At 43.8% G+C, this 26,325-nt stretch overlaps 1 protein-coding gene across 3 annotated transcripts in view; it reads left to right on the top strand.

Moving 5' to 3' along the window:
• Positions 1 to 26,325, top strand: part of CC2D2A (coiled-coil and C2 domain containing 2A) — an 82,785-nt gene that overhangs the window by 44,239 nt on the left and 12,221 nt on the right. For all 3 annotated transcript variants that reach the window (XM_054999287.1, XM_054999286.1, XM_054999285.1), the window contains exons 17-28: positions 719 to 875; positions 2,287 to 2,434; positions 4,353 to 4,491; positions 7,183 to 7,386; positions 9,752 to 9,844; positions 10,398 to 10,489; positions 15,101 to 15,268; positions 15,537 to 15,642; positions 16,141 to 16,250; positions 16,934 to 17,030; positions 20,340 to 20,441; positions 20,602 to 20,778. In XM_054999287.1, the coding sequence (XP_054855262.1) occupies positions 719 to 875; positions 2,287 to 2,434; positions 4,353 to 4,491; positions 7,183 to 7,386; positions 9,752 to 9,844; positions 10,398 to 10,489; positions 15,101 to 15,268; positions 15,537 to 15,642; positions 16,141 to 16,250; positions 16,934 to 17,030; positions 20,340 to 20,441; positions 20,602 to 20,778 (1,593 nt within the window). The remainder of the gene's footprint in view (positions 1 to 718; positions 876 to 2,286; positions 2,435 to 4,352; positions 4,492 to 7,182; positions 7,387 to 9,751; positions 9,845 to 10,397; positions 10,490 to 15,100; positions 15,269 to 15,536; positions 15,643 to 16,140; positions 16,251 to 16,933; positions 17,031 to 20,339; positions 20,442 to 20,601; positions 20,779 to 26,325) is intronic.

The raw sequence follows: 26,325 nt of genomic DNA, 5'->3' as shown, positions 1-26,325 counted from the left end.
TCAGGTGACATACGGCGACCCCGTAGGTTTCCAAGGCAAGAGATGAGCAGAGGTGGTTTGCCATGGCCTGACTCGGCGTAGCAACCTGGACTCCCTTGGTGGTCTCCCATGCGAATCCCACTTAGGGCTTTCCCTGCTTCAGCTTCTGAGGTCCGACAAGATTGGGCTAGCCTGCGCCATCCAGGTCAGGGCAAAGGCTCCTCTTAAAAGGCTATTTTATGTGGCCCTTCTGTGCCGTCCCCTTTTAATAACAAATAAGCAGTTCTGGCTTTTGCTAGTGCAGTTCCCCCAAGAAACATAGCTGCTTTCCTTGCTGTCTCGAGCACCTAGTTACAAAATAAGCAGGAAATGTTATGTACATTTACTCTGAGGTCCTTAAAACCCTACAATAGAAGCGCCCTCAACAGTTGCAGTTGTTGGGGCAAGTGGGCCTCCCACTGGGGGAGGGGGTACCCCCTTCCGGCTTCTGCTTTTATTTGTTGTTGCCATCGGCCACTATGAGCCCAATGATTACATGCGGGATTGTACAAAATGTGCTGCTGTGGGTGGGTTGTTCAATTGCAACTGCTCTTTTAATGCTACCAGTTTTGTTTTAATTGTCTTTATTGTATTTTGTATATTGTATTGTATTTTAACTGGGGAGAGCGGGCTACAAATCGAATAAGTACATACATACAATTTCTGGAAATGAAAATGATATTTTTACTCCTTATCACAGATATTTGAAACAGTCGGCCATGGCAGTGCACACTTGTTGGCCGAAGTGTTTGTACCGATTCCTGAGACAACCGTTCTGACTGGTGGAGCTTCTATAGAAGAAATAGAATTCAGCAGTGACCAGCGCGTGACGTTGGACCACGAAGGCGTGGGGAGTGGTACAGAGCGCTGGTTATCTTTCTTATTTTGTAAAGTGGAACTACATAGAGTCATACTGTTCCTTGATTCCTTTTTAAAAAAAAAAATATTTTATTAAAACAGAAAAAGTGAACACAGAAAAAAAGAGGGATGAAGGAAGGGGACAAGAAAAAGACAAAGCTCGGTGCTACAAGGATTATCAAAGTACAGAGTACAAAAATCATAACCTTTAAAGTGTTAGAATAATAATTGAAACTGTGCAGAATTCAAATCTATTTCTACTCCTTATCTTAAAAAAAAGCTCATTATTCCATTATTACCCCATCCTATCATTAGCTTTTCTTAACAATAACAGTGCTGACTTCTTAATGCAACTAATTATCAAAACCTTTAAAAGTGTTAGAATAATATTGGGATTATTAAAGGTATATAGTTTCAAATAAACGGCATGTGTGGAATTCAAACCTATTTCTACTCCTTATCTTAGAAAATGAAAAAGTCCTTACTACCCCTATTTTATCATTACTTTTTGCTTATATATTTCTTGACAATAACAATGCTAACTTTTTTACAATATTTCGATATTACGTTCCTTGATTCCTTCTTTGTATACCAGTGGAGCTACTGGGAGTGCAGTTTCAATAGGAAGACTGCTAGGAGGTAGAAGACCTTTCAGTGGGGACACTGAAGCGGGGAGCGGGGTCTTCAGTGGATAAATGGGACAAAGCGAAAGGATTGAGAAATTCCTCTACCGTGCGCAGGGTTCCCACTTCCGATTTGCAGCCCTCAGAGAGTGTGTTATGAACAACAAGAAAAGGTATCAGAAGAAGAATCAAGATGGGTAGCCGTGTTAGTCTGTCTGTAGCAGTAGAAAAGAGCAGGAGTCCAGTAGCACCAATAAGACTAACAAAATTTGTGGTAGGGTGTGAGCTTTTGTGTGTCACAGCTCACTTCACATACAGCTAGAATATGAGTCTATCTGTTCTTATATCTGGGAGAATGGAGTGATTACAGAAGCCAAATGACAATAGCAGGTGTGATTGGATAGGGTGGGGTATGCAGAGGGGTAGTGGGTGTGGAGAAATCAGCATTGGTAATGAGACTGGAGGCTTAAGTCTTGATTCAGTCCAGGTGGATGCATTGTTTTGAGCTTCATTACCAATTGCAATTCAGCAGCTCAAGACAGTGCCTTTATAAAGCTCAAAACAATGAGCTTTGTGGCGCCACGAAAACGGAATCATAACTACCTGCCTCCATTTTGGAAACTGTGATGTCAGAAATCGCGCAGAAAACCCGCCAGTGTTCAGTGAGTGGGGCGCTATTTTTAAGACATGGGGAAACGGCCGTTGTCTTTGCACGTGTCCACCTTAGTTCTGCCCCTTTACCGAACCGTTGCCTCATTTGTACAACATGTTCCCTCTCTTCTTGTAGGTGTACCATTTTCATTTGAAGCGGATGGCAGCAATAAAATGACTTTAATGACATCTGGCAAAGTATCTTACAGTGTTTCCTGGGCAGTTGGAGAAAACGGGGTGCCCTTAATTCCTCCAATATCACAGAAAAATGCTGGGCTCTCCAGGTAATAACCATTACCTAGGTTTTGAGAATCTGTTTAGCATATTGTAGCGAGAGCCAGTGTGATGTAGTGGCTTGACCAGGAGTGCCGGACTACAATTAAGTAGATCAAGTTCAAGTCCTCATTCCTCATTGAAGCTCACTGGATGCCTTGGGGCCAGTCTCTCTCTCTGCCTCTTTTCCTACTTGTTTCACACGTCTTTAAAACAGCGGGATACTCACAGAAGGCTACTATAGTGTACTGAGCCTGGAACTCAGAATGATTACAGCCCAGAGTGATTTCAGCCAAACAAGGTTCTTTATTGCAAGCCAGAACAGACAACAGCAGACCATATACACTACTCGACACAGACTGAACAGAAGCCCTCAATATATATACAGAAGCTCCACCCCAAGAATAACTGATAGCCAATGAGAACACATACTTTACAATATCATCATTTGCATAAACTATATACAATGTATGAAGTAGGCAGGTCACTGATTGGTCTTTATCAGGGCTTTTTTTCAGGGGGAACGTGGGGGAACGGAGTTCCGGCACCTCTTGAAAATACTTGGCAATAGGACTTGAAAATAATCTGATTTCAAAGAATCCCCATGTGTTTCTTCCTCATTTCCCTTTTGAGAGTTCCGCCACCTCTTTTCCCAGAAAAAAAACCCTAGTCTTTATTATAGAGGACCGATTGGCTGCTGCCTTGAGAAAGTAACCAGTGATTTTGCAGGGATTATGGACCAATGAGAATGCAGCATTGGGAGCCTTGACTGGACCTTAAGCTCACACAGTATAGTGCATTGCAATCAATACAGTAAATACCTTAGAGGCCTTGCTCGGCCAACTCAGCCCAGTACACAACAGCTATTGGCTTCCTTGTGCGATTTATGACGCCATCCATTTACACAGCGCCACGAAAATGCCTTTCATGAGTATCACGCTATTTTAAAGACGTGTGAAAATGGACCCTCTCTCCCTTGCAGGGTTGTTGTGATGATGGCGCTTTCAGTGGAAGTGAGGGGACCCTCTGCTGGGTGGGATAAAAATCTATGAACGAGCAGCCTTTTTTAAAATGGGCTTGCTCTAGTGATAAGAAAGCAAAGCTTAAATGCCGGTAATTGGTATTACAGGAGACCTGTACAATCTACAAATGAGTTCCTTCCCCCACCTGCCCATGGGCTATTTTGTTTTGTTTCTCATTGTCTTATTTTAATAGTGAAGCAATAAGAAGAGTTTGATTTGGGTCTTGGTCCTCTGCAGCCTCAAATGGTAGCTTTCAAACTCTGCCCGTAGCAATTTACGAGCCTGGTGGCATAAAAAGCGGTCTTGTGTTCAGGAGAATTCCGAAGCGCCGTGGAAAGGCAGGCAGAGAAAGGCAGTTGCAAAGCTGCTGAGCTCTTTTCCATTGTTTATTTCCAGAGGAGTTCGCCGTGTTAGTCTGTAGTAGCAAATTTGAAAAGAGTCCAGTAGCACCTTTAAGACTAACCAACTTTACTGTAGCATGAGCTTTCGAGAATCACAGTTCTCTTCGTCAGATGCATCTGCTCAGAGGGGCTGCTTTTCACGTGCAGAGTGCCAGGTGTTGCCAACCCCGGAGATTCCTCAGTTGCTGGCTCCCCAGTATTCTCTGCAGCGCACAAGATCTCAGCAGCAGAAAAATGCATGGGGTAGAAGTTCCCTGAGGATGGCAAGTGCCGAAAGCTAATTCTGTTAAACGGTGTTAGGAACAGTGAGAGGGAAACTGCAAAAGCTGTGCCTTTGAGGCACCTTCACAGCTCTTAGTTTTTAGAAAGGCAAAAAAAAACCATGGCATTCCACCAATGACACAAAGGGCAGATGTCCGACATTGTAATAAGACAGGCGTCTCTGTGGGGGATTAGCAGGTTTCTCCTGATCTTGTATTTTCTGTTTGTACTCAAAACCCTTTCAGTGCTGTAAAAACTATTGATGCCCTCGCAACTGTTGGCACATCAGGAGTAACAGACAAGAAGAAGCTGGTCAAGTGGGCAGCAGAGTCCAAGCTGGACCCAAATGACCCAGGCAACGCAGCCCTAATGCAGCTGATAACGGTAAGGAGGTTTTGGCAAATGCAGCACCGAAGGAGGGTAGTGGACACTTCGGCTTGAGAAATTTCTGGGCCGTTTCCAGACGGCTTACCTGCCTCCGGAACGTCGCGCCATGTTGCGGGGAAAACGCGAAATATCGCGTTTTCCCTGCAACATGGCACGACGTTCCGGAGGCAGGTAAGCCGTCTGGAAACGGCCCTGGAGATCTGAGGGGAGATTGAGTTTGGTGAGGGGAGGGAGCCCTGTGGGGACCCTCCAAAGCTGCTATTTCCTCCTGGGAAGCTGATCTCTGTAATCAGCTGGCAAATCTACACTGAAGCCTTAGATTTGCAAAGGGTTTCGTTGTTCTTGTTTTGAATTTTTCAAACGGAAGAAAAGAGGGAAGAACAGAGGTAATTTCCTTCCCAGGGCAAGCAGAGCCAGGTCATTTCTCTGTGTCTGAATGAATGTGCCCAGCATTGCCATCTGCTGGAATATGACCATTGGTTGTTACCAGGGCTTTTTTTCTGGGAAAAGAGGTGGTGGAACTCAGGACTGCACAATGACGTCACTTTGGGTCAGCTGGAACAAGGGGGGAGTTTTTTAAAGGTTAAATCGCCCTCAGTGAAAATGGTCACATGGCCGGTGGCCCCGCCCCCTGATCTCCAGACAGAGGGGAGTTTAGATTGCCCTCCACGCCAAGCGGCACGGAGGGCAATCTAAACTCCCCTCTGTCTGGAGACCAGGGGGCGGGGCCACCGGCCATGTGACCATTTTCAAGAGGTGCCGGAACTCCATTCCACCACGTTCCCGCTGAAAAAAAGCCCTGGTTGTTACCTTGTTAATACCTTTTCCTTTAATGCCACAAGGCATTTTGCTTAAACACGTCTTCATTGACTCAAGGAAAACATAGCCGATGGGTTTGATCCAGTGAATTGTGACCAGAGTGACTTCCTGCCCCAAATGGATCTCTCCTCCCTCCCCCTCTCCTCCCAAAAGCTGCTCTTGAGAATCACAGGGTGGGGTGCAGTGTTGGGAGCTGCACAAGACCCCCCCCACACACACACACACACAATTCTTGCTTGAGCGTGAGCTTTTTCTCTACTTGTGTAAAAGCTCGTGCAAGATGTGATGAGGGGAGATCATTTCTGCCAGTTTCTCCTCCATCCATGTGGCATCCGAGCAACTTTCCAGGAGACCCAGGGGACTGAAGAGCAAGAGATCTGTTCCATGAATGTATTACATTTGTGGTTCATTGAATCCCACACCTTTTGAGGGTTCTGCAATATGGCACAGCAAATTATTTCCAAAAAGCCAGTGAGAATTAGGATGACTTGGCCCTAATTGTCTCTTAACATACCGGTGCATGAGACAGTGTGGTATAGTGTTAGACTGAGCGTTGGGTTATGCCCAGGAGCCCCATCCTTGCCATAAAACATCCTGGAGGAACTTGGGCCAGACATTCTCTTTCAGCATAACCAGCCTCACAGGGCTGTTGTTAACAAGGTACAGGAAGGGAGAAGAGAATGATTGCCACCCCAAGCGCCTTGGAGGGAACTGTCAGCGCTAGCCATCGCCCTGACGTCAGAGGGGTGCCGGGGATGCTGCAGGACCCTGCTCTGTGGAAGGAGAGGCAGTATACCTCACCCAGACTCCCTCTCAGTCCACTTGCTGGCCTGTTCAACCTGGTCTGCTCACCCTCTGTGACCTCCACCATCTCCTCCTCCAAGAACTCTCCTCCAAGCCTCTGTCCTCACACTGCTCCACTCCACCTCCACACCATCGCTCCTTACTCACACCCACCACCCCAGTGCTCTGCCGAGCCATCCTTTGTAGGGCCTTCTCTCCCCACCCCGCCCTCCTTGGCCTCCCAGCACTGGCCTGGGCTGTGTTAAGCTGCCGCAGCTGGGGTAACTGGCGTGGCTGTGTAGGTCAGCAACAGCTGCATCTTGTTGGCTGGCTGCCAGGCCTCTCTGGCTGAGCTGATTGCTGAAGGTGGGTCCAGCTGTGGCCCCTTGGCTGGTTGCCCAGCTTTTCCAGTAGAGTGCCTTCAGCAGCTTCACCTGGAGGGGCTTGGCTCTTAGCATCTCCTGAGCCAGGTTACTGTTTTCTAGCTGGGGCATAGGCTTGGGCGTGGTCCTGGGTTGTTGGGGCTGCTGCTCCTTCTCTTCAGGTAAGAGCTCTCTTTGGGCAACTGCTGGGTCCCTAATCCCACTGTCCTTGCCCCCCTTCCTCTGCTTTGCCTAGCCCCCTGTCCTCTCCCTGGAAGGTGGGACTAGCTGGCCTCCCCTTGCCCCCTCTAGCCTTCTGAGGCTTTGGAACTTCGCCCCTTCCCCCTAGCACATGCAGGTTCTGGCTCTGTTTGCTGGCCAGGGCGGTTGAACTGCTGCCTCCCAGCAAGTCCGGGAGCTGGGCTGCTGACCCCGGACAGGAACGCATGATAAACACACACCAAATTAAAATGGCAAATACTGACTTTACTGGTTGCAGGGAGAAGGCTTGTTTGTGGACAAAAGCTTGAAAAGGGGATAGAGGGTGCTGGCTCAGCCCCCCAAAGTAGACTGCTAATAAGTCTGCAACATCCCCCTTGCCCACGGCAGGGAAGGGAGGGTGTACCAGTTGTTGGTTCCTAATAGTTACCAGGATATTGGAAAATGAAATCCTAAATGAAACTGGTAAACCCCAGTTTTCCATAAACTTGCATCTATCCTTTAGGTTGCCAGCAGTGGAGACGCTTCTGTTCCCGATTTCTTCAGGCTGGAGCAACTGCAACAGGAATTTAATTTCGTTTCTGACGAGGAATTCAACAGATCCAAAAGATTTCGAATTCTTCAGCTCAGAAATGGAGAGGTGGCTGAATTTCGAAGCTATAAACATGTTCCGTTACTAGAAAGAGAAATCAGTGAAAGAATCTTCCAGGTAAGAACTAACTCAGTTTTTAACTGTTCAATCAAACTGCAAAAGCTTGGCATTGCAGTGGACTCCCTACTCCTATGTGGTGAATTACATATCTTAAGGACAATCAAACTAAGACTTCTGGAACATGAACTCCAAGAGATGTTCTCCCTGCACCCCGCTGTCTGTTCTGCAGCCAACTTAGGCATATACCAAAGGCAAGGAATGATGCCACATTATTTCTCAGCTCTGGACATCCCATCTCAGCGCTGAATATTCACCTTAGCACGTTTAAACGCCTTTCCATCAATGGTGCTCTCTGGCAGGTTCAGGCAAGTACCCCTCCAAAACAGAATATGTCCTTGTGAATTAGAAGTCCTCAACTCATTGTCCCACATTATTCTAGAATGCCCTCTCTTTGGTCTGTTACGTAAACCATTTTTAACTGAATACCTTCAGTATAATAATTCTATTAAAGGAGGAATTTTAGCTCACCTTTTAGAAGATCGTAACCCTTGCGTTACTTCAAGTGTTGCAAAATTTCTAGCAGAAGTTTATAAAGTTTTTTTTTTGAAAAATTTTTATTGGGTTAGAATCCATTATTTCCACATTTACATTCAATTTTCCCCAATTTTTTCATCTCTAACCCCCTCCCTTTCCCCCCCCTTTTTGTTGACTTCCAACAGCTTTCCAACCCTTTGTCCCCTTTCCCTTACTTTTATTAGCTTCCTCTATCTAAAACAAATATATATTCTCCATTATTCTAAGCAGTACATCCTTAACTATTTTTAACATTATATGCCCAAACTGTAAGTCTTTGTTTCCATCTTAGATAAACAATTTATCCCAATTTTTCAATTTCAGATATTTCTATATATCATAAACCATATAGATCATACATTCGTTTATATCAAACAATTTGACTTATTCTCTATATATATTACTCATTCTATCTTTTTATAATAGTTCTATATATCTCTCCTCACGTAGTCAATCAATTTGACCCATCTATATCTTCAGACATTCAGTTTGGTACAAAACTTATCAGAAAAAAAGAAAATATTGTTAGTTAATCGCTCCTTATATTTAGTCCTTATAATTAATTATTTTCTCTATGTTCTGTTTGTTAACCTATATATATCTATATATATGTCAATCTATTAATCTGACTGCTTATTAATTAAACTGCTTATGAAGTTTATAAAGTTAAATCCGTGCATATATCCGCACCTGATTGCTGAATGTTTATTAATTTTATTATTAACTGTTACTAATTGCCTGTTTATGTTTGTGCTTCTGCCTATCCCTATCTCTGATTGTAGACTATTATTATTTCTAATGCCAATAAAGGTTATTACTATTAACTGTTCAATCATTCGGTATAATGAGACAACTTCACTACATGAGTACTGAACAAAATCCTGCTGAAACGGCTTTCGAAAGCTCGAGAGTGGCTGCTGGCACACAGTTAATTTGTAGGGAAAAGGTTAAAGGTCTACTTGTAGATTCTGTCCATCTTTTGTACTTGGATCATTTAAACGTTAACTTACAAGCGATTCCTTTTCACCTGCTTCCTGTACCCTGGTAGTCTAAATGTGGTGGTGGTGGAGAATGCCGTCAAGTCATAGCTGACTTATGGCGACCCCTGGTGGGGTTTTCATGGCAAGAGACTAACAGAGGTGGTTTGCCATTGCCTGGCTCTGCAGCCCTAGTCTTTGTTGGAGGTCTCCCATCCAATTACTAACCAAGGCTGACCCTGCTTAGCTTCTGAGATCTGACGAGATCAGGTTTGCCTGGGCTATCCAGGTTTAATGCTGCTTTCTTCCACAAAAGTGAACTGATAATCAGGGATCTTTTGTTGTTGATTTCCACAACACTCATTCACCATCACAGGCTGTCATTTCTTTTTTTGCTTGTAGTGGAGAATGAAGCTGTTATGTGTGAGTGATGGACCTTAATGCTGGAAATCAGTGATGTTTGGATGGAATTCCAGTCGTTGGGTTGGATCCAGTGCAACATTTCCACTTGTGCTAGAGCTCTTGCACAAGTGGAAATGCAGGAAAAGACTGCAGTGGCTGCTTGTGTTAACTCAAACGTGTTGTATCACTTCTTGAGTTTCTGCTTGCACGTGATCTTGTGCAGCCAATTTCAGTGCGCTATAATTATATAGGGAGAAAAGTGCTAGGTGATGTACATGATCTTATGCGAGTGGAATTGCACTAAGTCCCACTTAGGTTTCTGCTACGCTGGATCCAAACCACCGAGAGATGAAAAATAACGGAGAAACAAAAAGCGTTTATAACCTCTTTAAGATGTCTCTCTGCCTGGTGGCACTGGAAGTAACAGACCATATTTGAACCACACACATATTTGGGCCTTTCCCTCTTAGGACTATGAAAAAAGGCTGCTGGAGAGGGACGCTGTTGACACCAGAGACTACCTGGATGCGCACAGAGCTTTAGTTGCAAAGTACCTCCAAAAGGTGAGAGAGAAATCAAAGCATCTTTCTTGTGTTTGCAAACTGTTGATATTTGATGATGCTGTACTAACGCAAAGGGCCAAACCAGACATTGGACAGAAGATGCTCAAAACATGTTTTCTTGACTCTGTTTTTTTTAAAAAAACTGAAAAGTAGCTGTCCCCTCCCTGTCCCTCTGCTGAAACTAATAGCTACTTTTCATTTTTTTTAAAAGGATGGGAATGCATCTCACAAACACTCTCTAGCTTGATGAAAACTGCGCATTTCAAGCAGAGCTTAAACTGAGTTAAAATTTGGCATAACCTATTGCTGAGGACAAAACGGGCGTTAATAATGCTACCAAGTGGAAGGCTGTAAAACTAGTGACTGCCCATCGTGCCGCTCTAGAAACCCTTGAAAAGCCAGGTGTTCACTTCCCATTTGAAAAACAGTTTTGGTGGCCTGGAGAAGTAAATGAAATATTCCTTAAAAAGTGTGTGGAGAGATGCATTTTGTTGAGTAGTTTGCATAGGGATGTAATGATTGGAGGTTCAAAGGATTTTTCTTTTCTTTTCAGGTGAGAGAATCAGTAATCAACCGGTTCCTGATGGCAAAGCACCATTTTCTTCTTTCTGATCTGGTCAATGAAGAAGAAATCCCGAGTCTTGGGTAAGAAAGAAAATGTAAATGTGGATCAAAGTCCTAACAACATGCTTGAAACCAATTATGAATTATTACCAAGCCATGTCCACCTATCATTCTCTTCTATTGTTTTAAATTATTTATTTATTTTAGGCCATTTGTAGTCCACCTTTCTCACTGAGACTCAAGGTGGATTACATAGTGTAAGATTAGTACAATCCGTATTGAGGACATTTCCATACAGTGTCAAGGACATTTCCATAAACAATGCTATAGGGTAAATCGATACAAGTTTACAAAGACATAGCATGAGCAAGAATCCAATACAGAGATGAAGAAATGCTGAAACACAACATAAGCAATTCTAGGACTGACATTAGACAACATGAAACACAGGTAGTACATAGGAGCACATATTTAAAGGAAGAGATAGTTCGTAAGGCAACATAGTGGTGAAGTCTATGGTCCCTAACTCATTAGTGGAGCATCTGAGACTCCCTCCCTACAATACAGCCCTCCTATCTGAGTAAAAAGCCTTTGGGCTTGTGGGATTTTGACAATTGTGGCAAAGAGCTCTGCAAACAAATTGTATTTGGCTGTTACAAAAAGGTGTGGTGTGTTTTAAAGTAATGTGGATTTTGACCGTTTTTCCTTAGTTACTTTAATTCAGCAGCATCAAACACAGTTTTATGACAAGCAATCCATTCGCTTTATGTTTGCTGCGAGTGAATGGGTAATTGCAATGCAAGCTGCAGCCCTGGGCTTCAGCTCATTTGCCTGCGATGAAAGTGGGGAGGGACCTGATCTCTGTAGCCCGGAGATTGGTTGTCATTCCGGGAGAAATTCCAGTGGCAACGCTGTGGAGCCATTGCACAGCCCTCCTGACATGTGCCTTTGAGAATCATAAAAAGTTTCCTAGGGCCAAGCAAGAGTGGGAAGTCAGAGGTGGGTGGACAGGTAGTGGGGCAGCTGCAGGCAGACTGGGAGGCCCTTGGGAACCTCACTGCCTATTTAAAGGGACTCCAGCATGCGGGGGGCAGGGAAGCTGGGGAGAAGATACATTTGAGATAATTTGTTTGGGTTTTTTTTAATTTTTTTTATTGGATTAGATTATAATATCATTCAGCACATTCATTACCCCCTTGTAAGTCTATTTCTAACCCCCTCCCTTTCCTCCCCCCTTTTTAGTTGACTTCCAACAGTTTTCCAACCCTTAGTCTATTTTATTACTTAATTACTTAATATCTCATATACCCTGTTAAACACACACTTAATACTCTTTTCTCTAAGCTTATTAAATCTCTACTAAAAATATCTCTATATCTCTATGGTACAAATTTCCCTTTAAATACCTCAGGTAAACCATATATTCTACCTAAAATAATGCTAGCATAATCATATATATTAGCAATCGAGATATTAAAAATATAACATTACATCCATTTTACTTTCCGATTATCTAAACTCTTTACTTTCCACAATCCTCCTGATTCTAATATTAACTTAAACTCTAATATTCTATTACACACCCATCTTTTACTATTTCTTGTTCTGAGCTTATTTTAAGTCTATAAGGTAACTGTTATACTCAAATATCTATTATATACTCTTTACTTAAACTATATATTGTACATAATATCTAGCTAGCTTAATCTTATATATCTTGTATATCCATAGTAAAACATCTATTATTTAATACTCTATAATTTTTACTTTTATCATAACCCCACATTTGAGATAATTTGTGATGGTGGAGGAAGAAAGCTGCCTGTAAAGAGGCAAGTCTCTGAGCCAAGCTACAAGTGACGAATGACACTTGAACAGCAAGTGAACAAACTCACGTGTATTCCTCCCTGCTCACTTGCGCTCTAGTTGATCATGTAGTGATCAAGTGAACAGACTCATGTGTATTCCTCCCTGTTCACTTGCGTTCCACTTGCACTCCAGTTGATCACGTAGTGATCAAGTGAACAGACTCATGTGTATTCCTCCCTGTTCACTTGCACTCCACTTTCGCTCCACTTGATCACGTAGTGGAGCGCAAGCAAACAGGGAGGAATACACGTGAGTCTGTTCACTTGCCGTTCAAGTGTCATTCGTCGCTTGTCGCTTGGCCCTAAGACACTGATTAACTGAACAAAATAGGGAACAGTTTCTTGGTGGGGCAGGGGCAGAGACAGCTAGAATCCCATCTCCAACTGCCACCTCATTTGTGCTGTTAGAAAACTGGGTATGCCTACTGATGCGCCATTTTTTTTACGACTGGACATATACTTTGGATTCTGTAGTAGGGGCCTAAACAGTACCATCTGCTGGATGTTCTAAGCCTATTCTGTTTCCAGATGTGATCTTTCCTATTTTATGGGCAAAATGTCTGTCTTGCATTAATGTCACTTCTGCAGAGAGAGTGTGTGTGTGTGTGTGTGTGTGTGTGTGTGTGTGTGTGTTTAGAAAACCATAGCCATTGCTTTTATGTGTACGGTTGTGTGTGCTCCTAAAAGGCTCCTGGGCCGATTCCAGATGGCCAGAAATTGCGGTTTTTCTGCGGAAATAATCGCTTACCGGCCACACATTCAGTTTCGTCTCCATCCGCTTTGTCTCGCAGCGTGCCGTGCCATCCCGCTTCCGGATGTTCACACGGCCAACTGAGGTACCTGGGATTGGTTGTTTCCTCCCCGTCACAGTTGACATCGGCGGCCTTCATTGGTTCGCATTTCAGTTTTTTTTAAAAAAAAAAATTACGTTTTGCGCAAATGCGCAAATGCGCAGGTATGCGAATATGCAGCGTCAACTTTTGTGCATTTGCGCATTTGCGCATTTGTGCGCATTTGCGCAGTTCGATGTGCGCAAACGTGCAACTGCGCAAATGGTGCCCGGTTTAAAAAAAAAAACTAAGGGAATATTGTTGCCGGCCAGCCGGCAAAGGAAGGAGGGAAAGGGGAGGGCCTCTCCACGGCGACTAAGCGTCCAGAAGTGTGCAAACCCACAATACGGTGTTCACACCGTCCGCTTCTGGAGCGCAACACAGCGCCATGAAGTGGAGGTAAGCAGGGACGGGACATTACGGGTTTTTACGAGTGAGGTCGCTGGAATCGGCCCTGTTTATGGCAAGCTGGTTTCCCTTATTCCTGGGGCTTTGCAGAGTACCAGCGGAAAGGCGTGTTCCTGTTCCTTAAGGCTCTTTAAGTTCTAGAAACTGAAAGCAGTGGATGCAAAACAGGGAGGAAGAAAAGATGGAAGTGGACAAACGGGAAAGGGGATATACGTGCAAAGCAGATGGTCAGATGTTTTCAGTGTGCTGTGCTTTTCAAGCTCATTATTTCTAAGTAATCTTGTTATTACAGGACCGGACTGATGTCATGGGGAGCACCAAGGCTCACTTTGGGTCGCTCACATGTCGTTCAGAAGGTCCATAATCCGGATGACTCAAAAGTCTTGCACTGCTTCTCCAGTACTGCCCAAGTGGAGAACATTTGTTCACCTGGGGAAAGAAATATTGGTACAAAAAACCTCCCAATATTTTTCTAGTGTAGAGGTTGAGCTAGGACCTGGGAGACTCAGGTTCAAATCCTCACTCTGTCATGGAGGCTCCCTGAGTGACCGTGGGTGAGTCACACACTCTCAGCCTAAATTACCTCACAGGGTTGTTGTGTGGATAAAATGGAGGCGAGGAGAATGACGTAAGCTACTTTGGGCGCCCATGGAAAGAAAGTCGGGGTATAAATGAAGTAAATAAATACATGAAATTATAGAAAGGTTAACATGTATGAATTTTGGGGCAGTGTCTCAAATAATCCTGCATGCCCTTACTATATCTTAATTACCAGGAATCCTACAAACTATTTCATGGGTGCTCAAGGGCTCGGACATATCTAGTGAGATTTTGAATCTTTTGTCTACCTATAGACAAAATCCGCCCTGAGCCTGCTGGAAATGTGAGGAGGACGGAATAAAAATCGAAAATAAATAAATAAATAAATAAATAAATAAATAAATAAATAAATAAATACAATTTCTTCCCAGTACGTAAGAGTGCTCCTGCTGTGTTTAGTTCCATACTGAAATTTTTTTCACACTTCATGTCCGTATAACCGTGTCTATATAAGTTTTGCTCAATTTACCACTGCTTTTCTAGGACATGATTAAGTTTCTATGGTGGTTCTACTGCTAGAGTCATCTTCAGCAAGTGGCAATGCTTGACTTCAATTACGTTTGGATGTTTGTGTTTTTACTTTGGGGATGTTGAGCTCATTTGTTTTACGTATGCATTTTGGGAGGTTTTCTTTCTTTTTTTTAGTGAAGCATGTATCCATGTATATGTGGTTTACTCTTGTTTTTCTTTTTGTTCCACTTTGCCTTCTGTTAAGTTCTGGTGGCTCAGGGTATGTCATTACTCACATGATTGCTACTTCTTTATAGCTGGTTCTTGTTGGGTTATGATGCATGCATCCAGATAGGCCTGTTTTATAGAACGTCATCATAACTTAGATGCTAAGTGCTTTTCCTTTCTCATATATTCTACATTCCCTTGGTATGCTTTAACTTTTTAAAAAAATCTTTAATACATATCGTGTTTGATGATAACAGCGAGTCATGTTTTATCAGTGCAAATCTCTTGCATTCTGCTTTTATAATTAGTATTTTGGGACTCAGTCTTTTTAAATTGGCGGAGCCCAAACGTCCCCTGAAACCAAGACGAAAGGAAAGGAGAAAAGTCCCTGCCCAGAACCTCTCAGATGGTGACATCAGCCTCTTGGTGAACATCATTAGAGCTTATGAGATTCCTGTAAGAAAGCCAGAAGGCAGGTATGAAGTTTTCTTTCTGTTTTTAGTAGCATGAGTTTTAGACTCATGCTACTAGACTCATGCAACACCCAGTTTGAGGTGTTGATCTCAAACACAGGTCTATCATCTTGGTTGAAACTAGACCAGATATAGAACTTTTTCAGGAAGAGTGTCTTCAAAGTACAAACGTTCTCTACTTTGAAGTATTCCTGCTTTGTAGTGCTTTCAGTGGAGACACATTTTTTTTTCATGCTCACCGTCAATTTTCTGGGGTATTTTTCCTTCCTAGCAAACTTCAGCAGCCATCTAAATCATCACGGACCTTCAACGAGATGTTTGCTGCCTCTATGAACCTGCAGAGCCCAACCCACCCTGCAGATTGGGCATTTAACCAGGTAACACCAGACATTTAGCTTTTGTTTACAGCAGTGACCCTTTTGTCTACTAAACGGGGAGGAGTTTTGTGTTTTTGTAACCTGTGGACTTGGCTAGGGGCTAATGCAGATCTCTAAGGACTATTAAGCAAGTGAGAATATACCTTCTACTGGGCGACTTGTGTTGTTAGGAGGGGAAAGGTGCAAAACGTTTTTGCTTTACCCAGTCAATTTTCAGCTGTAAGATCTGAGAACAAATTAGTATCTTGTTATATACTTCTGTTACATGCAGTAGTTGTTTCAGTGAGATTGTAAGTCCTGCACTCCAGAGATTAGAGTTCTCCAGAATGCCCTTCTGTATAGGGAGGTAACGTCCGTCCCTTGGCCCCAGTAACCTTCCTTGGTGTGTGCAAACCTGAATGTACAGAGACAAGGGGCACACTGCCTTCTACAGCCTGTGATTTGAAGGTATACTATCATAAGATGCTGAAAAATACTCTTCTTTTTTAAAATTTGTAGGTTTTAGTGCAACCTTTTGTAGAAGTTTCTTTTCAGCGAACAATTTGTCGGACAACAACTGCCGAAGGGCCAAATCCCAGCTGGAATGAAGAGCTTGAACTTCCATTTCGGTGCAGTTGCATTTTTAAAAGCTTTTTGATTTTGTGTGTCACAGCATGACCAAATGAGGAACTGGCTTGCATTGACTTTTTTAAGTCTAGTGGGGAAATTTTTTTTAAGGAGCGATATGATAGAGGTTTGTAAAATTTATCGTGGTGTGGAGAAAGTGTATAGACAGCCTTTTCCTCCTTTTGCCATAATGCCAGAATTTAGAGTGGCCCAGTGAAGTTGATGGGCAGCAGTAGTACACACAACACAAAATTGTCATCCCCCAATCTGAGCAGTCTTCCTGATGGTAACTTTAACCAAACTGACAGCCTGTTTGGTGTAGTGGTTAAGAGCGGCGGGACTCTAATCTAGAGAACTGGGTTTGATTCCCCACTCCTCCACTTGACGCCAGCTGGTGACCTTGGGTCAGTCACAGCTCTCTCAGAGCTCTCTCAACCCCACCCACCTCACAGGGTGATTGTTGTGGGAATAAAAATAACATACTTTGTAAACCGCTCTGAGTGGGCATTAAGTTGTCCTGAAGGGCGGTATATAAATCTAATATTATTATTATTAATATTCCATAGGAGGCATTGACTTCGGTGAAAGGAAGAGGGGGAAAGAGGGGGAAGGGGACAGAGTGGCCTTGCATTGATTGAAAAAATTGAAATTTAGTCCAGCCATTTTTTAATTTAAATTGCCATAGAGCCTGCAATGGTGACTACAGCTCTTCCAGTCTGCAGTCAGTGAAGGACGACGTGTTCATTAATGTTTTTGACGAAGTGCTATACGACGTCCTAGAGGTGAGCAAAACTTCTGAAGGTCCAGACTGTTTTTGTACATTTGGGATATGATCCTCCTGATGCTGTATATATTCAGAGGGTCAAGGCTAGGGGTGTGCAATTTGGCTCAGGAATATCAAATAAATGCCTGAAAATTCATATTTGATATTATTCAGGTATATCGAGATACATCTGGTATATTCAGATAAACCAGTATTTACATTACTGAAGTATCAGGATATATCTGGGAATCACATTTTAAAGGTTGCAGAAGCTTGTCCCCTTCACCCCTTTGGGGGCTTCCGTGGCTTCCCAGGCAACAGGAGGGAGGGGAGGGAGGCACTGACACAGTGTCAGAATTGCTTGCTTGCCATATACCATTGCCAGATCTGGCGGCTGCCTTGGTAATACTGGAGTAATAAAGAGGCAAAAATCCTACCCACTCACCTAGCTGAGCTGAGAAGAACTGTGAGAACACCCGCTGATGTTGTGCGGTCCGATGCAAAATCCCTCGGGGGAGGAATGGAAAGGAGATGTCGGAGAGAGATCGTTTTGAGGTGGGATATATATCGCCCCATGAGGAAATGTACATGAAACAAGCCTAAGACATCCGGGAGCTTGTTGGGCGCAGGAGCCCCCTTTGGGGGTCTCCAAGCAGTGCATCACACACCCACCTGAGGATAACATCATCTTTTCTCACCACCGACATCTCCTTTCCATTCCTCCCCCGAGGGATTTTGCATCAGACTGCACAACATCAGCGGGTGTTCTCAGCATTGAGATTTGGAATACACTTACAAAGAACAATTGCAGAACTGGTATTTTGCTTGAGGACACGCACGCTTATCAGTCAAGGTTTACTCTGCTGTTGATATGAATTCTGTATGTAGCAGTTAGTTATGGTTTATGGCAGTGGTTATGAACTTACATGCACCCTTTGTAGTAATAAATGTGTATATGGTGTTGAAAATTTTTTTTATAAACACTTGTATTATACAGTATATTGGTACTGCTCACACAGCCTTGGTAATACTGGCATGCTAGGTTGCATGCTGGGATTCTCTGGTTTGATGTTGGTTCTGTTGGGCTTGTAATGGTGTCCCTTGTTTCAGTTTGGTTTTACTGAGATTCTCTGGTTTGACATTGGTTTTGGAGGGATTCTCTTGCTTGATGGTGGTTCTTTTTTTTTAAACTTTTTATATTGATGGTGGTTCTGTTGGGCTTGTGCTGGCCCTGGCACCTTTGAGTGACACTGGTTCTATTGGATATGTAACAGTGTCCCTTGCTTCAGTTTGGTTCTTGTGGGATTCTCTGGTTTGATGTTAATTCTGTTTGCATTAGGAGGCTTTTGGTCATTGGTTGCTGTTTTGTGTTTGGCTAAGGTTTCCTGTGTCTTGGAGAAAGCCTTGGATTTTTTCCTCCATAGGAAAGAATGGCGAGTGGCTGAGGGTACCTTGTTCAGGGGCCTGCAGAATTGGACCAAGTAGTCCACTTAAAACTTGGAGAGTGGGGTCTTTAGTGGAAAGGGAGGACTAGGTTCCCTGCAATTTTGGTGTAGTTGGCTTGAAAAATAGCCCCCTCCAGCCCTCCTCTCCCGCAGAAAGATTTGCCAATAGGGAATAAAGTAATTCCAAATAAAATCCAAATACTCTATTGGTATTTTTGGACCCTAATATATATAATATTCTGAATCTAGGAATCCAAATAATACCAATTGTTTTTTAGTGCACACTCCAAGTCAAGGCACAAAGAGCTAGGCATTCTTTGCCTGAAAGGAGCCTACAGTTGCTGGGCAACCACAGAGCCACAGACTTTCATGAGATTGAGACACGCCCCCCCCCCTCACACACACACACCTCTCCTGGGGGCCACTGGCTTCCATGCAGCTTGGATTAGGTTCTTTATATTGCTGTCAGGAGCAGTCAGCTGACATGCACTGGGAATGGGGTGGGAGAAGGGACACGTGCCCTTTTGCCCCTTATGGAAAGTTTGCCCCCCCTCCCGTTGGTAGCTTGTCTGGGCTGCAAACAGGGTGAAAGTGATTACCCAATTCAGAGTGCTGGCAGTGACCAAAACCATTCCTTTGCAGCAGCATCGCAGAACCACATTGGATTATGTGTGTGGTATTATGGTATCAGGCCAACTGTCTTTATCATGGATTTGCTGGGAGTGATTGTTCCCTCCGAGGAGAAAATGCTGTCCAACCTTCATGTCCTGTTCAGTGCGATCTCAGAAGCTGTAGTGTTTCCATAGCTTATGTATTTGGGTTCTTTGCACATGTCTTTGCATGGTGGTTTGTGCCCAACAACTGTTCTGCCTTTTGCTCCGCTGCCTCCATGGTTATTTGCTGCATTCAGCTAGCATCTTCAGCAGCCACAGGGCATGTCCAAGGGAAGAGAAGGGACTGATCTAGGATGCAATAATAACTGTGGTGTAATCATAGAGTTTAGCTGCAGCGAGAACTGATGTTATTCTGCTGTAGCATTTCCAGAAAGCCACAACCTTCTCTGGTACAGATATGTAATACAATCTAATCCAGAGAAGAGCTTGCTGTTGTAATGTTCACCTTTGTCTTTGCATGGGAAGATATTTTATATGGAAGTAGATCAAGATGGGTAGCCGTGTTAGTCTGTCCGTAGCAGTGGAAAAGAGCAAGAGTCCAGTAGTACCTATAAGACTAACAAAATTGGTGGTAGGGTAGGAGCTTTTGTAAGTCTCACAACTCAGGAAGTATCTGAAGAAGCGAGCTGTGGCTCACGAAATCTCATACCCCCCTACCACCAATTTTGTTAGTCGTATAGACGCTACTGGACTCTTGCTCTTATATGAAAATGACTGGAAGCTGCCACAGGGATAGCAGCCGTTCTGCTGGTGTGGTGTGGTGGTTAAAGTTCCGTACTAGGATCTGGGTTCCAATTCCCACTCTGCCATGGAAACTTAACGGGAAACCTCGGGCCAGTCACAACACTCTAACCACCTAAAATGAAGACAAGGAGCACAATGTAAGATGCTTTGAGTCCCTGTTGGTAAGAAAGGCAGGGGTATACAAGAAGTAAATGAAAATCAGTCTATACTTTTCCATTTTCCTAGAGAAGCCTGCCTGTCTGGCCAGCTTCCTCTTTGTCTTCGTTGTACTTAAGGAAAAGCAGGATCCAGAGCACTTCATCACTTGTAATGATCAGTTCTGCTTGAGAAGAAAATACCTTCTTTTTATCCCAAGCTGAGAGTAATGAAATGCAGTGTAGCTGCTGTGGGAGCAGTAGGAAAGGTGGCGGTGGGATAATGGCCTCTTGGCTAATACTTGCCAGAATGTTTGTGACATTTTCCTAGGATGATCGTGAAAGAGCGAGTGGAGGCGTCCACACTCGTGCGGAGAAGCACTGGCTTGGATCAGTTCGGATTCCATTTACAACTATATATTTTCAAGGAAGAGTAAGTAGACTAGAGCCATCTGGGGAACCCTTCCATTTCTTTGGATTTCTGCGGAGACTTCTGAACAAAACGTCCTTTTAGATTGTTTAAGAAAGGGACATTTTTGACTGATAATGCTGTACTGCAAATTGGAAAAATACCATTGTGTTTCTTCCTGTAGATTGATGGCACGTTTAAGATAGATACTCCCCCAGTTCTTCTGGGGTATATCAAGGGGAAAAATCTAGGAATTGAAAGAGGCTACGATTCCGTTCGAAATCTGACTGACGGCTCCTATATATCACTTTTCATTACTGTTGAACCTCAGCTCATCCCTGGAGAATCAGTTCGGGAAAAGGTAAATCCCTCCCTGTTCTATTTCTGGGTACAATTTTAAAATCAGGAGGGCAGTTTGCTTCTACTTAACAGCTGTAGTTTTATCAAGGATAATAGGTTAGATTTAGCATATGTGGCCACTGAGTTGCTGTTAGACATTTCATTATGACTTTTTTTTCTGATGCAACATTGCATTCCACTGAAAATGAGTACAGAAGGAGTGGTCATAGCAACAGCCAAGAAACCTCGGTGTTCTAGAACTGGGCCGAATGTTATGATGCCTCTAGACATGAAGTCAGATCCTGTAGTTCCGCTCTAAACCAGAGGTGTGTCTCCATAGAGGAAGGCACCTTCCCTTAACGGAAAGTACCTGTGCTAACAGAATAGACCCATAACCCTCATGGTGTGAGCCTGCAACTTACATGTTGATGATAAAAGGAACCAACAAGAGGAGGGGAAGAAGAAATGGGATATCAGGTAGGGTTGCCAACCTCCAGGTGTTTTGGTTGGGAGAAGAAGACTAAAGATTAATGCTGTGTTTTTTTTACAAGGGATGAGTTTTGAGTAGGGCTTTGAAGGAAGATACAGAATTGTGAAACCAAATAGGTGTTCTTGGATGGAGTTCCAGGTATCGAGGGCAACCTGAGCAAATGGGTCTGTTAAAGGAACAGAAGATTTATGGATGGTCAAGAGAGGCAGAGTTTGAGAAGCAGAACAAGAATGGCACATGACAAAAAGCTTCTCTGCACAATGTATAAACTTGACAGTCTAGTAAATATCCCTCTGTTTTTCTTTACACACAATTGTGAAGTTGGCTAGAAGTTCTGCAAAATCTTCATTTAGCAGTACCAACATCAAAAATATCTTTAAAATTTTGTAGCCATCTGTATTTGTTAGAATTTCCCTGACTAGTTTTAGTTGACCTGTGTTAGAAAAAGCACAAGGACTGGATTGGATTAGAAAATCAGAGGATTTTATGAGTCCTAGACTACACTGACTTCAACTGTTCTTCTTGTTTGCAGAAACAGTATTAGCTAGTTTTCCTCAAAGCAAAATTCAAACTCTTAAGAATTAGAAAGGGAAGATCCACTCTGGAGTAGCAGCCAAAAGCAATGTTACCACCTTTAAGAATAAGAGCTAGAAGAAGAATTAGAATTATTGGAAGTTGACTTCTACCAAAATACTAGCTAGACAATATAGAGTAAATAACTCCGAGAGAAAGGAAGCAGGTGCCACTCAGGTAAGAATATTTCACAAGAGAGTTCTTTTCTGTTTCTTAACACGCGAAAGAAAGTTAGAATAGAATTTGTGTGTGTTTAGGCGGAGGAGTAATATTAGTTGTTTTTAGTACCAGTATGTTTATTGTGATTATTCTGTCACAATTTGACTTGAAGTTTCTGAACTGCCACAAGTAATCGCCACCTTTAAACAACTTAACAAAAGCTTATAAGTAATAAAATATTCCTAAAATGTTAGCCACAGTTCCTAAGACGGTTCACAACCAGATAGGCAAATGTAAACCAATGTCAGTACAAATGAACAGTAAACCAACAACAGTAAATGTAGCAGCAAACAGTGAGGAAAAGATATAAAAGCCAGCAATTATACCAGTTGGTACTGGTATGACCAAAAGCTTGAGTGAACAAGAATGTCTTCTACAGTCACTTAAAGCATAAAAGAGTAGATTATGTGAATCGCTGCAGAAAAGGGGTTCCAGCAGCAGGGTGCCACTACAGGAAAGGTCTTGTCTGATTTTGGACTTACTGGCCACTCAGCCAATCTACAGCTTGTGTATTAAGTCCTTCCTGCCATCGCAACTGTGAGAAGATGAGAGGGAATAGGGGCTGAACCCACCTTTCACCTTCTGGAAGAGGTGTCATGTGACTGGCACTTCTTCAGCGCTAGAACTTTCCAGAAGCTTCTCCAGGTCATTCTTGCAAGCACAATCAACAGGTGTGTAACTACATGGAGGCCATAAAGAATTAGATACTGTTACACAGTTTGCTTAACATGAATGACCATAGGATGGGGAGGTGGATGGCTGGAGACTCATTTATCCTCTCCTCCACGGTTGGTTCAGATTTTCAGTGTTGGGGGGAGGGTGGCCTTTGCCGTCGCTGCAGCCATGCCCCCATAACAGTGCTCTACAAGTTCCTGTAGCCCAGCCTTTCCCCCCACTGCTGTATTACTTCTCAGCTTTTCCCTAAGCCTAAATCTTTGGATGCCTGTCTCTATTTTCCGAGTCGCTTAATTTTTTTCAGTTGCTTTATTTCATTTTGGGTTTGTTTTTAATATCTTTGCTTCTTTTCCTGCCTACCTTGTGTAGATGACTGAAATGCTGAAGAAGGTACATCATGTTTATGTATATTATCATTTCCTCCCACTATTTTTCAAGTAGCAAAGTATTGCTCTGTCTGTGTGCAGACAATTACAGTGAAAAATGTTGAACGTTACCTTGGATCGTTGTTGCTGTTTTTAATGATAAGCCTCTGTAAGAAATCACTTAAACTTTTGCAAAACGTTGGAAGTAGTTGGAAGAGGATAAAACTAGTCTGAGTGTGTGGCTGCACTGCGGTCCTAGGATCCCCAGGACCAGTGGGAGGGTTGGGGCAGGGACATGGATGTGCATGTGACATCAGCTGCATCATTACATCACTTCCAGGGAAAGTCCACAAATGACATAGCAAAGCCACCAACATTGCCTTTATTTTTTTTCTCCTGCCACCACTCAGAGCAGTGGCGGGCAACTAGGGCTGGTGGCAGCTCTATGTGGTCCCCATTTGAGCTTCCATTCCCTGTGCTTTCCTTCTCGCCATTGCTTGACAGAGAGTTGTCATTTGGGAAATGGCAACCTGTGGCTTTCCACACTGTTGGTTGTGATTATTCAGTGGAGTGGGGAACGTGCTCTGCAGATGCCCATGGACGCTGTTGTTGCTGTTGTGGCTGTTACGCCCTTCTCAGAGCAAGCTTTGAAAGAGCGTCTGGAGCAGTGCTTGGAAAAGGCCTGACTGCATGTCAGGTTGAGAAAGCAGAAGCATGTGGGCAGGATTGCTTCGCCCGATGAAGCACGCCCCGTTTGCTTCAGAGCGTAAGCAGCACCTTGCTGGGTCAAATCGTACCGCAGTATCCTTTGCATGCTCCCAGAAACCCGCTCCTGGTTAGCCAGTGCTCCACGGGTAGGATGTCATCACCCTTCTCCCCACCCTTTGCCCTGAAAGATTTGGACGGAGGCGATCTGACAACCTTCCCTGGGGGTTTCCCGTGCCAGGGCAGTGAGAGCGTTGGATGCATCAGGTGTCAGAGCGGAAGCATATGGCAGTGAGGATCAGGGCCTTCTCTGGGGGGACACGTGGCCAGCTTGTTGCATTTGTTTTAAATGGGTTAAAAACGTCCCGTTCTGGGAAGCATTCAGCCAGCTAGCTAATTTTGCTATTGTGGCATGTTTCTGTCTTTTCCTGTTATGTTAATATTTTATTTACTTTATTTATGCTCAACCTTTCTCCCCAGTGGTGGCTTACATCATTCCCATGTCATTCATTTTACCCTCACAGCAACCCTGTGAGGTAGGTTAGGCTGAGAGTGTGTGACTGGCCCAAGGTCACTCAGGAAGCTTCCATGGCAGAGCAGGGATTCAAACCTGTGTTTCGCAGATCCTAGTCCAACACTCTTAACTAGTTATACCACTCTGGCTGTCATGAACATATGAAGCAAGCATCTTTGGTCAAACCACTGCTTCCTCTTGACCTGAGTTGCCCCTTCTGACTGGGAGCCGTTTTCCTATATCTCAGGAAGAAATCTTTCCTCCCTCACAAATCCTCTTAATTGGAGATCCTAGAGATTAAACCCGGGAGTTTATGCCTTACAAGAAAATACTATACTACTGACTGATGGCCTTTCTTTATCCTAGAAAGATATAAATAAAAAGAATTCCCCAGACGTATTCTATAAAGTCTAGCCAGGCTTTGCCATTAGTCTCTTGATGGGCAAAGTCCTGACTTGAGCATTATTGGTTAGTGTTGCCAGAGGTAACTCACAGCGGGTCAAGTATAAATAGATCTGAGCCACATAGACACCTTGGAGCCATGATGCCTAACGACCAGCCTGGACAAAAGCGGAGGAGCAAATTAGCAGCTAAAAGCAACACTGCCAAGCGTCAAGCTGAAACAGAAAGAACTCAGGCCGGCTGCAGTTTTGGCGGGAAAACTGTAGCTCTCTGCGGCAGCCATTGCAAGCAGCCTGGCATCAGCTGCCCCAGTGCTCGCAGCTCTCACACAGACCTATCAGGAGGTGGTGGCTGAAAAGGTGAATTCTGTTTCCCAGGGCTCCTTGGAAATGGGGGCTTGGGGGGGGCAGGTGCATTTGTTGCCCCACCAGGTTTTCTGGAGTGGCTAACCAACTTCTTCCATGAGGAGATTATCAGAATAGAGCAGTCTCAGGGCAGAGAGAGGTATAGCTCTTCAGGTGCCCCCCCTTACATTCCTCCTAAGAGACAGGCTACCCAGGGCTCTCTTGGGATCCATGATTGCAGCCATCGCCACAGTCCCGTTGGCCTGAGGGCATTCCAGGGACCTTGAGCGGTTCTTGCTCCTTCACCAGCAGTCAATTTTTAAAAATCCAGTCACTGTTCATACTTTCCCTGGAGTTTTAGTGTCAGTCTATAACTTTCTCTCATATAAATGCTTCTCATGTGGATTTTTGTCCTTCAAGCTGCACCAGAGTATTATTTCAGCAGGCTCTAAGTAATTCTTCATGGCTGCAGCTCATGAAAGTTTGAGTGTTATGTGCAAGCAGAGAGTTTGCTCTGTAAATTGCATTTTCTCCCAGCGGCATTACAACTGTAACTTCTGCCTGGAACAAAATTGAGAAACGATGCTGAGGTCAAAACGTCTCTGCGAGGGCTCCATATCGGCGCCTCTGCTGTTGCATTGCCCCTTCCTCTAAACCGAGTGGCTTATTCTTACTTCTTCCTTTACCTCGCTCTGCTCATTTCACATGGGACTTGCATAGTAATTTATATTAAACACAAAACAAAGCACTCGTATAAAATCTGAAGCAGCTATTAAAACTGTCTAATTAATAAAATTTGAATGTGTGTATCTGTATGTAATTTATATGCAGTATCAAATGCTGTGTGTACTTGCTTGGAAGAGCAAATCCCACTGAATTCAGAAGGACTGGTTTTGTCATCATGCCCAGGATTGCTCTGTAAATACACTTTTTGCATTTCAAGGGGGCAGGATCCATCATCTGTCTTGCTTGGAGGGAAAACGTTCTGTGTTGCAAGGAGTCATCTGCCCAGCTAAAGAACCACTGGAAGGACCTGGTGGAAAGGACAGCTGTGTCTCCACTGGAGCCTTCCGAATGGCCCTGTTCTGCCATCCAGTGGCACAGTGTGATGACTGGGACCTGGCTTCCACAGCTGAGCTCTTACACTGCACCCCACCCGTGGCTGCCTCAGCATATAAGCCAGCCCACAGAGCAGTGGATGGCTCATTGAATTAAATTATATAGTGGTGTACTTTGATCCTAAAGTAGTGGTACACACTCCGCAGTTCACTGAGAGTGGCAT

Source organism: Eublepharis macularius, chromosome 15, assembly GCF_028583425.1.
Source record: "Eublepharis macularius isolate TG4126 chromosome 15, MPM_Emac_v1.0, whole genome shotgun sequence".
Taxonomy (NCBI): domain Eukaryota; kingdom Metazoa; phylum Chordata; class Lepidosauria; order Squamata; family Eublepharidae; genus Eublepharis; species Eublepharis macularius.
The sequence above is the reverse complement of the archived record's forward strand: the minus strand, read 5'-3'. Positions and strand labels throughout refer to the sequence as shown.